General features: G+C 41.1%; 1 protein-coding gene across 2 annotated transcripts in view; it reads right to left on the bottom strand.

Moving 5' to 3' along the window:
- The window catches only part of Orc2 (origin recognition complex subunit 2), a 46,047-nt gene extending 34,616 nt beyond the window's left edge, over window positions 1–11,431 (bottom strand). Inside the window, exons 1-4 of one of the 2 annotated variants that reach the window (XM_048344986.1) lie at window positions 11,195–11,431; window positions 7,103–7,151; window positions 4,872–4,975; window positions 4,027–4,170 (exon numbers count right to left, since the gene is read on the bottom strand). In XM_048344986.1, the coding sequence (XP_048200943.1) occupies window positions 4,027–4,170; window positions 4,872–4,968 (241 nt within the window). In that variant the 5' untranslated portion in view covers window positions 4,969–4,975; window positions 7,103–7,151; window positions 11,195–11,431. The remainder of the gene's footprint in view (window positions 1–4,026; window positions 4,171–4,871; window positions 4,976–7,102; window positions 7,152–11,194) is intronic. The other variant, XM_048344988.1, reaches the window with a different exon arrangement.
- Window positions 11,432–12,729: the final 1,298 nt, after the last annotated feature.

The following is a 12,729-nucleotide window of genomic DNA, read 5'->3' as shown; positions in this document are numbered from 1 at the left end:
TTTTGGCCAGTCCTGGGCCTTTGGACTCAGGGCCTGAGCACCGTCCCTGGCTTCTTCCCGCTCAAGGCCACCTGAGCCACAGTGCCCCTTCTGGCCGTTTTCCATATGTGGTGCTGGGGAATCGAACCAAGAGCTTCATGTGTAGGAGGCAAGCACTCTTGCCACTAGGCCATATTCCCAGCCCGCTGCAAGTTATTTTCAACATAGTGTCTACTGAGTACCACTGACCAAAAAAAATTAAGAAAATAATATCTTGTTTTTGAAATCAAACAATTTCAAAATAAGTACCTCAATCCCTAATCTGAGGAGAGAAAAAAAGAATTTTTTTAAAACGTGGAAATAAAACCAAATCTTCAAGATACACTGTGATTAAGGATTATAAACTGTAAAAACTTCACAATAAAGACAATACAGATTAAAACTTACAAAAAATGTTCACAATGCATGGGTGTATACAACGACATCCTTGCCAACAAGTTTATTTTTTGTGTTTACACTAAGGCTTGAATTCAGTGCCTAGGCACTGTCCCTTAGCTTTTTTTTTTACTTTTTTTTTTATCGTCAAAGTGTGATACAGATGGGTTACAGATTCATATGAAAAGCAGTGAGTACATTTCTTGTTCTATTTGTTACCTCCTCCCTCATTTCTCCTCCCCCATCCCTCTCCCCTCAAGAGTTGTGTAGTTAGTTTACACCAAATGTTTTCTAAGTGTTGCTCTTTGAATGGTTTGTCTTTTTGTTCTTTGTCTCTCCATACCCTTAGCTTTTATATTCAAGGCTGTTACTCTATCTCTTGAACCACAACTGGACTTCTGGCTTCTTGCCAGTTAACTGGAGATAAGGGTTTAACAGACTTTTCTGCTCAGGCTGGCTTTGAGCCATTATCCACATATCTCTATCTTCTGAATACCTATAATTAAAGGCATGAGCCACCAGTGCCCAGCAACAGTAGGTATACTCAACAGAATAAAAATTGGTTTTTGCTGGGCACCGGTGGCTCACATCTGTAATCCTTGCTATTCAGGAAGCTGAGATCTGAGGATCATGGTTTAAAGCTAGCTGGGGTAATAAAGTCCTTGAGACTCTTATCTCTAATTAGCCACCAGAAAACCGGAAGTGGAACTGTGACTCAAAGTGGTAGTATGCTAGCCTTGAGCAAAAAATCTAAAGGACAGTACCCATACCCTGAGTTCAAGCTTCAGCACTGGCACAAAATTAATTAAGAAGCTAGGAATGGTAGCACAAACCTGTAACTCAAGGACTAGAGAGTAAGGAAGGAGACCAGCCTGAAGCTATAGAGTAATACACTGATTCAAAAAAGAAAAGCTAAAAAACATAGAGGATAATGACAAAAATAAGGTCAGTATGCAGAAATAAAATATGGGCTTCAGGGCTGGGAATATGGCCTGGTGGTAGAGTGCTCACCTCGTATACATGAAGCCTTGGGTTCAATTCCTTAGCACCACATAAAACAGAAAAAGCCAGAAGTGGCGCTATAGCTCAAGTGGTAGAGTACTAGCTGTGAGCAAAAAGAAGCCAGGGACAGTGCGCAGGCCCTGAATCTAAGCCCCAGGACTGGCACAAAACAAAAAACAAAAAAAAACATGGGCTCCATCTGTCTAGAGTATTACTGATCCTCCTACCGCTCTGTGGTTGCCAGTTAGTGCCTACAGTGACAGCGGAATCAGAGCTTCAAAGCAATGGTCTCAGGGCTGATACACCCTATCTGCCATGTATGCTGTTGTATGGAAAAATGTTAGACACACTGTGTTGTTACAATATTTTTCTATTTTTTACTGTTTTTTGTTTTGTTTTTGTTTTGCCAGTCCTGGGCCTTGGACTCAGGGCCTGAACAATGTCCCTGGCTTCTTTTTGCTCAAGGCTAGCACTCTGCCACTTGAACCGCAGCGCCACTTCTGGCCATTTTCTGTATATGTGGTGCTGGGGAATCGAACCGACGGCTTCATGTATACAAGGCAAGTGCTCTTGCCACTAGGCCATATCCCCAGCCCTATTTTTTACTGTTTTTTAAAAAACTAGTTTCTCTCACTGAATACTGTCTTCACTCTCTTCTTAGGGCTAGCATAAACAGTTAAGAATACAAAGTTCTATTCAGAACCTGTACTAAAAAGGTCAACAGTGTAGTCAGGAGCCTCTACCCTGCCCCCTAAGCCTAATGGGAAGTAGTAGTCTATTCAGCCGAACTTAATCTAAATCCACTTTTGAGAATCTAGAATCAGGAAGTAAAAAACCAGATCATTTAACCATGAGAATTAAAACATAATAGGCCTTATGGCTTAAATGATAAAAAGATCAAAGATTAGCTATGATAGTCACTTATGAGTCAAGAATGAGACCATCAGGAACATATACATGAGGAAGATAGATGGCATTAATAGAAGAGTACCAATGCACCAAGAAGGAAGGAAAACCGGGGGGGGGGGGGGGGGTTGTTTTGTCTCTCTCTCTCTCTCTTTTTTTTTTTTTTGCCAGTCCTGGAGCTTGAACTCAGACTCTATCCTTGGCTTTTTTTTTTGTTTCTTTTGTTCTGCCACTTTAGCCACAGTGCCACTTCTGGCCTTTCTATATATGTGGTGCTGAGAAACTGAACCCAGGGCTTCAGGAATACAAGGCAAGCACTCTTGCTACTAGACCACATTCCCAGCCTGTTTTGTGTTCTTTTGACATAGATTCTTACTATATTATCCAGACTGGCCATGAACTAGAATCCTCTTACTTCAGTCTCCCAAAGTAGCTTTGATGTATCACTATGTCTGGCTATAAGACCCTCCATTTTTTTTTTTTTTCCCTATCACTCCACCTTCAATATCTCAAAAATACTGATTTGTTTTCTTTATCTTTATTTTTTACAGCAATCTGGAATTGATGTGTCCTTATACTCAAAACAATCTAAAATATAATTCAAGTTTAAAATTCAAGTCTTTTTTTTTTTTGGCCAGTCCTGGAGCTTGAACTCAGGGCCTGAGCACTGTCCTTGGCTTCTTTTTTTTTTTTTTTTTTTGTTCAGGGAAGCACTCTGCCACTTGAGCCACAGTGCTACTTCTGGCCGTTTTCTATATGTGGTGCCGAGGAATCGAACCCAGGGCTTCCTGTATACAAGGCAAGCACTCTTGCCACTAGGCCATATTCCCAGCCCTAAAATTCAAGTCTTAAAAAATATTTTTAAAGTAAAATCTGGAAGAAATGTTATTTAAGTAAAAAACAAAAAAAGTCAACACAGCTCACAGTGCTATATGCCTACAACCCAGCAATCAAAGATTGAAGCAGGAGTTCAAGGCCAACTGTGACTATACTCAGTTTCAAAAACAACAATATGGAGGAGAACATTGGGAAGGGTGACATTGATCAAGATGCATTGTACTCATAATCTGACTTGGTAAACTGAAACCCTTTTGTACAACTACTTAAAATAATTTTTTTAATATCAACTAACAACAACAAAATCACAACATAAACCTGCCTAGATTGGAACAATATTATTTCCAAGAATATTTCTGCTGTTTCTGAAGAAAGTCAAGGTAATAATAACTTGCATTATGAATATATTTTCAGTAGGTTAAAAGTACAAATATCACGTCTGGATGTGGTAACACACATCTATGTAATTTTTTTTTTTTTTTTGGTCAGTTGTGGGGCTTGAACTCTGGGCCTGGGCCTGGCCTGGGCTGTCCCTGAGGTTTTCAGCTCAAGGTTAATGCTCTACTATTTGAGCCACAGCTCCACTTCCAGTTTTCCAGTGGCTAATTGGAGACAGGAGTCTCATGGACTTTCTTGCCCGGGCTGGCTTTGAACTTCAATCCTCAGATCTCAGCTTCCTGAGTAGCTAGGATTTACAGGCATGAGGATTTACAGGTCTGTGGTGACACATCTATAATCCTAACTCTAGAGGCTAAGGTAAAAAAAAATAAAAAAACTCAAGAGTTACTTATCTAAAAATGAAACAAAGAAAAGCCTGAAGGAAATGTTTTACTTGTGTGTCCGCCCCTAACCCACACCATCAAATACCTTGAACATTTCTTCCCAAAACTTCCACATAGTTCTGGTCTTTTAAGACTTCCTGGTCGCCTTCCTCCAGTTCACATTCTGGCTTCTTTATTATTTTCTTGGGGTTAACCAAAAGCTGGGTTTTCTCCTTTTTTACTTTAGCTCCTATAAGAACATTCAAGTATTAAAATATGGCAGATATAAATTCTTTATAAAGAATTGAATAGGTTAGTTGGTTGTTGTTTTGTTGGTCATAGGGCTTGAACTCAGGGCCTACGCACTGTCCCTGAGCTTTTACTTTCAAAGCTAGCACTCTATCACTTTGAGCCACATCGCCACTTTCCATTTTCCGGTGGTTAACTGGAGATAAGAGTCTCCCAGACAATACTGCCCAGGGTTGGCTTCAAACTCCAATCCTCAGCTCTCAGCCTCCTGAGGAGCTACGATTACAGGCATAAGCCACCAGTACCCTTATAGGTACTTTTTTTTTTGAGCTGGAAAATAAGTCAGTGTTTTCTCCTTGACTAAAAGTAGTGATCATTCTACTCTCCTACAATTTACATATATGAATTAAAATACATACATTTTGAAAGTATTTTGAGTGGTTCAAAATTATATTATTTTAAATCACAATGAGAAGTAGTTATTTATTACTACTATTCAACAATTCATTTTTAACAAGGGCTTAAATTTCAATTAAAATTTGAAAGAGGCAAACTAAAAACCAGTTTTGATTTAGCCTTACTGTATTAACTATATATTTCCAAAAACAAATAGTTATATTTCCAAAATAAAGTATTACAGTATTTTCTAAAATGAAAGAATCCATAAGCATCTCTTCAACTGTACAATCAATCTCTCAGTACCTCCTTCTCTGTCAAGAATGTGATTAAGAACATCATCATCTCCCACAAATTGAACCTCCAGCATCTTATCTTCCTTTAATTCCAATTTACTCATCATGGCCAACCTAAAAAGAAGTAATAAATGTGATGAAGAATCTATTCCTATCACTACATATTTTAAACAGTCATAAAATGAACTCATATGTTCATTTAACTTTTTTGGTGTGTTTATGTACTGGTACTGGAGCTTGATCTTAGGGCCTGGATATGGTCCCTTAGGTTTTTCACTCAAGGCTGGTGCTCTACCCTTTGAGCCATGTGGCCATTTGGTGAGTATTTGAAGATAATACCTCACAAACTTTCCTAAACAGGGCTGGCTTTGAGCTGTGATCCTCAGATTTGCCTCCTAAGATCAGCTAGGATTACAGGCATGAGCCACCAACAGCTGGTATATTTATATAACATTTTAAAGTAGGAAAAGTATTATACATGATTGTATTGTTATGTTTAATGTAGGCAACTCAATTCTCTAAAAATACAGTCTGGGGAAAGAGGTGTGCAATTTGAGAGTCAAATCCAATCAAGTAACTAATATACTATCTCAAGAAAGCATTCTGCTTTTAAAGAAAGTTCAAATCTATCTAACAACTACACTAACAGAAATGGGGTCATTAATGTGAAAGTTTAGAACAGCAATACCCAAATAGTGGTTTGAGTGCTTTTAATATTTATAATTTACTGGGTATAATTTATTATCTCAGATAACCCTCAAGCACTTCCCTATACTTTTCTTTTTGCCAGTCCTTAGGCTTGAACTCAGGACCTGAGCATTGTCCCTGGCTTCTTTTTGTTCAAGTCTAGCACTCTACCACTTGAGCCACAGCACCACTTTTGGCTTTTTCTATGTATGTGGTGCTAAGGAATCAAACCCAGGGCTTCATGTATGCACGGCAAGCACTCTACCAGTAGGCCATATTCCCAGCCCCCTTCCCTATACTTTTATTGCATGCTTGCCAAATATTTTATAATTATAATTGTGGCTTTCTAGGCATCATGGTAGCTAAATAGTAAATATGAGTCTCTACAGCATGACAGTCAGTTCCTCAATTAAACTTCAGAATTAGACAAGCAAAGGTTTGATTAACTCTGTCTATTCTAACAACACATTTTTATATTAAATTTATTTTTTAGATATTTTTAAATAGTTGTATAATGAATTTTGAATTCAAAATGCAAATTTCTGAGTGCAATATATCTTGATCAATGTCATCCCTTCCATTGTTCTTGTCCTTTATTCTGACAAAATTTGCTTTCAAAACTTGTTATGGGGGGCTGGGGATATGGCCTAGTGGCAAGAGTGCTTGCGTCGTCGTATACATGAAGCCCTGGGTTCAATTCCCCAGCACCACATATACAGAAAATGGCCAGAAGGGGCGCTGTGGCCCAAGTGGCAGAGTGTTAGCCTTGAGCAAAAAGAAGCCAGGGACAGTGCTCAGGCCCTGAGCCCAGGTCCCAGGACTGGCCAAAAAACAAACAAACAAACAAAAAAAAAAAACAACAAAACTTGTTATGGGGCTGGGAATGTGGCCTAGTGGTAGAGTGTTTGCCTTGCATACATGAAGCCCAGAGTTCAATTCCTCAGCACCACATATACAGAAAAGGCCAGACATGGTGCTGTGGTTTAAGAGGAAGAGTGCTAGCCTTGAGCAAAAAAGAAGCCAGGGACAGTGCTCAGGCCCTGAGTTCAAGCCCCAGGACTGGCAAAAAAAAAAAAAAGGAAAGGGCTGGGGATATGGCCTAGTGGTAAAGTGCTCACCTCATATACATGAAGCCCTGGGTTTGATTCTTGAGCACCACAAACACAGCAAAAGCCGGAAGTGGCACTGTGGCTCAAGTGGCAGAGTGCTAGCCTCAAATAAAAAGAAGCCAGGGACAGTGCTCAGGCCCTGAGTTCAAGCCCCAGGACTGGCAAAAAATAAAAAATATAAATAAATAAATAAAAGAAGAAAAAAAAACTTGTTATGTTAATGGCCTAAAACTAATAAACAATTCCAACTACAGCTATTTAATCAGTTTACCCCAAGAAATGTAAATGAAGATTCGTTGTTTTTGCTGAAATTTTGGCTCATTCTTTCTTATAAATCATGATTTTGCCTTTTCTTTTAACAAAATTACTGAATATCTGTCCTAAGTTACTTGCATGAAGATAAACAGTTTTGACAACTGCCACACTTAAATTTAGATTTCATTACCTCTTAAGGTGCTAGGCATTCTGTAGCTGGAAAATTCAGACAAGGTCACCTGTAATTGGAAAAAGAACCGTCAGGGTCAATTAAAAAAAAAAAAACAGAGTAAAATGCAGAAATTCATGAGTTTTAATAAACACAGTAAATATCTCTACAAAGCTAAAGTTGTTATGAAGGCATAGTAAAAGACAAAATGACCATTACCGTTTTGGCCAGAGAGCCCTGAAACTGAGAAGATCCAGACCAGGCAAGAAGTCACTGAGAAGAGAAAACTTAATCAGTTATTATGTGCTATACATAGTTTTGAGTACTTTACATGTATTCTAATTTATTTACAGGCCTGAGAGTCATTAAGAAGAAAAGAAACACACCAGCCACAATTTTCTATTGTTATTGGCAGTACTGAGGATCAATTTCAAGAGTATTGCACTTGCTAGTCAAGCACTCTACCACTTCATCCACAATTTATACAACCACCAGAGTAACACATGTCCTTGGGCCATTTTCTAGTCATGATATTGCTTTCTATTATGAGGAATCTGTACATATATGAGAAAAAGTTTAATGCACCTACATGGCATTTGTATAAAATAAAAGTAACAATTGCTTTATATTTGTTTAGAAACAGGTTTTGTGAAGGTCATATGTTAAGCACTGTATTATACGAACACATCTCGACCCACCAGCTCATTACATCCTCAGTCTTTCAGGTATGTGTATATTTGAGTATGTGTGTGTATACATAATGTCCCAATTTTCACATAAGTAAACTGCAGTTAAACATTATTTACCAAAACTCACACAATTAGCCTGGCACCAGTGGCTTATGCCTAAAATCCTACCTACTCAGGAAACTGAGATCTAAGGATCACAGTTTGAAGCCAGACCAGGCAGAAAAGTCTGTAAAATTCTTATCTCCACAAACTACCGAAAAAGCTGTAAGTGGATCTGTGGCTCAAGTGGTAGAGCACTAACCTTGAGCAAAAGAAGCACAGGGACAGTGTCCAGGCTGAGTTTAAGCCCCATGACTGGCACATGCGCGTGCATACACACACACACAACCAAACAAACCACAACTTGAAAGTGTGCTACAGTTGAAACTCAGCCTCAGATTGCTAAATTCCTGATTGTTCTATTAGACAGAACAGAAACCTATTATTTTACCTGCTTCTTTTGGCCTCTGGAAACTATTAAAAACATATCTACTTGTTTTCTCACATGTCAGTATTTCAAATATACAAAGACTTTTATTGTTCTTCTAATTTTCACATCATAAAATTAAACATCTAGTTCTATCAGGCATACTTTAAAAGTCGCCAGATTGAACTATTTTTAAATTACATACTGCTGTGTTCTACAAAGAATTTGAATTAGTAACAATGAATGAAACAAAACCAATGGTAAACAAACTAAATATTAATAGGGAGTTTGATTAGGAAAAGCATTTTGGAAAAGCAAAAAAACAGTCTCAGTCTAGTGTGTTTTGTTTTTGTTTGGCCAGTCCTGGGGCTTGAACTCAGGGCCTGGGTTTTGTCCCTGAATTTTTATTTATTTATTTATTTATTTATTTATTTATTTTTGCATTTATTTTTGCACCAGGCCTGGGCCTTGGACTCAGGGCTTGAGCACTGTCCCTGGCTTCTTTTTGCTCAAGGTTAGCACTCTACCACTTGAGCCACAGCGCCAGTTCTGGCCGTTTTCTATATGTGGTACTGGGGAAATCGAACACGGGGCTTCATGTATACAAGGCAAGCACTCTTGCCAGTAGGCCATATTCCCAGCCCCTTGCCCTGAAATTCTTTTTCGCTCAAGGCTAGCACTTGACCACTTGAGTGAGCCACAGCACCACTTCCCATTTTTTCTGTTAGTGGTACTGAGGAATAAAACCCAGGGCTTCATGCATGGTAGGCAAGCACTCTGCCACTAAGCCACATTCCTAGCCCCCAAACCAAAGTTTTACACAGGACTTGGGCCTTGAGCTTTGTGGTAATCCAAGAGAAAAGGTCAGTCAATACTTATTAGCAAAAGCTTGGAGTTTCTTAGGAAAATATTTTAAAACAAATGTTCTAGGCAAATGAATACTGTATTGGGCAATTTCCCTAAGATAATTTATTTCATGTCTCACTACATAGCCCAGGTTTCCCTGGAACTAGAGATTCTCCTGCCTATGCCTCCCAAGTGCTAGTATTAAGGTATATGCCACCAGGCCTGGAGGTATATGGGGGGGGGGGGGTGTGTGTGCGTGTGTGTGCGTGTGTGTGTGTGTGTGTGTGTGTGTGTGTGTGTTAACTCAGGGCCTTTTGCTTGCTAGAACAGGCATTCTACTGCAGAGTCAGGAAGACCTTCAGCCTTTTGTCTATGCTTGTAGTTTTTGAGATAGGGTCTCAATTTCTGACAGGGCATAAGTCTAGATAGCAATCCTCCTGTTTTTCAATCCCCACTGTGGCTGGGATGACAAGTATCCACCACCAAACCCACTTACTTTCAGTTTAGACAGGAGTCTTTGGACTCTTCTGCCCAAGCTGACCTCGAATCACAATCCTCTGGATCTCAGCCTCCCAAGTAGTTTCCCTGAAGTATACTAAATGCCTAGACAGAGACAGCCTAACTCAGTTCTTGTTTGTAGCTGAATGCAATTAATACAACATCTTTTTTGGATGTAAGGCACTTAACTATGTAGCAAAACCAAAAATCACAATTGGAGAAATCTCATGAACAATCCAAAGGTCCTGAAAAAGCACTGCCGAACAATCACACAATGCAAATATACATCATGAACACCTATGACCTTTCAAAATAATACCATGATTGTTTATAGGTCAGTTTCTTCTTTTTGGTCAGTCCTGGGGGCTTGAACTCAGGGCCTGGGCACTATCCCTGAACTTTTTCACTCAAGGCTATGGTTGTACCACTTTGGGCCACAGGGCCACTTTGGGTTTTCTGGTAATTAATTGGAGATAAGCCTGCCTGGTCTGGCTTCAAACCTTGATCCTCAGATATCAGCCTCCTGAGTAGCTAGGATTAGAGGTGTGAGCCACTGGCAACTGCTGTCAATCTCTTTTAAGTAGTTAAATACATGGTAGATGACTACACTTTCCTCTGGAAGCAAATACAACTTTTTAAATCTAATCCTTGAAAAAAATGGCAGCATAGATTAGCAGTTAAACATCTATCAGATAAACGTGGGTTGTAATCTCAACTGCACAGCTGTATGGCTTTGTCCAAAGTCATGAAGATCAAATAAGACTGTGTAGCCAGTGTGGTGGTACATGCTTGTAATTCCAGTAGTCAAGGTGCTGAGTCTGGAGAACATCAAGTTTGAGGTCAGCCTGGACTACAAAGCAGATTCTGTTCAAACAGCAACAAAATGACAATTTCCTGACTTCATGTTTTCACTAAATGTTCCCTAGTATTGGCATTTTTCACTTTTCTATATAACCAAATGCATCTTTTATACATCTCCACATTTCATGCCACACCTAACATTCATGTCATTACACAGCAGTACTTAGGGTCATGCTACTTATCCTGAGATTGCAATTTAACCACTGTAATGGTTCTATTAGGATTTCAACTTTAAAATGCAAAGCAACGCTTCAATGCCCTTCATTTTAAAAAGCCCTACCGAAAGATACCGGTTTATCAACATTTATCAAGGGTGGAATTGGCAGGACTCGTCTGGAGCATCCAGGCTGAGATGACAGCAAAGGTTCTAGTCCCAAAGGCAGCCTTGGTTCGTGATTCCTCCCTTCTCACGGGCAATCTCCTTGCCTCAAGGATCCCTACACTGCTCTTACCAGCCAGGGGCAGTCAGGTTGCTACCAGGTCGTTTGCCCAGAAGGCCTAGCCCCGTTAGGCAGACAAACTGACAAATGGTCTTCGCAGACCCAGCGTCTCACCCCTGCACTTATTTACGGACTGCGGGCCCCACGCCTCCTCCTGCGGTCCAGTTGGCTGTTGTCCACTCGGGCCCAGCAAAGGGGAAGGAGGGAGGCACCGCAACCCTCCCCGGCCGAGCGCCCGGAGAGGTCCTGAGACTCGCGACCCTGGACGCGGGAACCCCAGCTTGGACGCAGGGCTCGGCCCGCCAGGGCTCACCTCACGAGTCCTGAGCTACGGCAAGAAAGAGAAGCAGGTGTCCCCAGGGCTAGGTCTCCCCGGAGCGCTCTTCCTGCCGCCCTGCCGAGCCGCGGTCGGTTGCCGGGAAGGAACCTTCAGTTGGAACCTGAGATGCCGAGTTCTCATAAACCGCGCCGCCGCGGGAATAGACGCGGAGCTCGCGGAGCGCCGCTGGAGGTTAGGAGGCCGCGCGCTACACACGGAATCTCCCGCCCTGCTCAGGGGGCGGAGCCCCTAAAGGACTAATGGGAAGCCGAGAAGGCCGAGAGCGACGGTTCTAAAGGCCAATCGGCGCCGGGCAGTGGGACGCACCTAACGGGTAATCTGAGGGAAACAAATCCCTAAAAGGGGGCTTCCGCCGCTTTCCTTTTCCTTCTTCCGTTTCCGGGTGAGGGAGAAAGAACTGTTACTTGAGTCAGCGGGTGGCGGTGACCGTGTAGCCTGCTGAACTGATGATCGCTCTTGGTCTTGTGGCAATCTTAGTATCCGTTCTTTTCTCTAACTTTGGAGGGAAAAAATAATGAGAATGGATTTTTTTTCCCCTCAAACTTTTCCTCAAGTGGCATGAAAGGTAGCGTCTCATATAGGGCTGAGGACAGTGAGAGAAGACTGTCCTTTATATAAAAGAAAAAAGTAGCCACAGGACGGAGTAACGGAGATGGGGGCTGAACGACTCATGAAGAGACAAGGAAAACAATGATTAACGCAGAAAAAGAAAATGAAGGAATGAGCCTGGCGAGAAAACATACCGTGTGTGTGTGTCGCACTTGCTAGGCATGGGTTTGAACTCAGGGGTGTGTGTATGTGTGTGTGTGTGTGTGTGTGTCGCTCAGTGTCGCACTTGCTAGGCTTGGGTTTGAACTCATGGCCTGAGCACTGTCCCTTAGCTTTTTCACTCCAAGCTAATGCCCTGCCACTTGAGCCGCAGCTCCACTTCTGGCTTTTTGATGGTCGATTGAGTGCCATGGACTTTACTGTCCAGGCTGGCTTCAAACCATGATCCTCAGATCTCAGCCTCTTGATTAGCTAGGATTACAGCTGTGAGCCGCCAATGCCTGACTCACATACAATATTTTTAATAGAATTTTATTTGGCCCCAAATAAAATTGAGTCCAACTTTGTTCTAATCAGAACACTGGAGCAATACCTGAATACTTGATAGTAAGGATATAGTACTGAACTAGACAAACATGATGTCTGCTTTCACTGAAAAACACTGAAAGGAAAACATTGAGAAAGAATGCTGTAATATGGGAGGTGTGTAGGAGAAGAGCCTAATTCAAAGCCAGACAGAATGGGGAACAATTGACTTGTAGGAAAAAATATCTAAACCGAAACCTGAGGATTGAATAGATGTAAGCCAGAGATCAAGTTTTCTAGGTAGAAGGTCCAGATTATTATGACAGGTAACAAAATGGCAGGAGTCTAGTCTGTCATTATGAAAGGCTGGTTGGCTCTTAGGACAATGGCCAAATTAGAACGGAAAGATTATGAAATATCAAGCACCATGACCT

The sequence above is a fragment of the Perognathus longimembris genome, chromosome 4 (genome assembly GCF_023159225.1).
Source record: "Perognathus longimembris pacificus isolate PPM17 chromosome 4, ASM2315922v1, whole genome shotgun sequence".
Lineage (NCBI taxonomy): Eukaryota > Metazoa > Chordata > Mammalia > Rodentia > Heteromyidae > Perognathus > Perognathus longimembris.
This window is presented reverse-complemented; position numbering and strand designations above follow the sequence as displayed.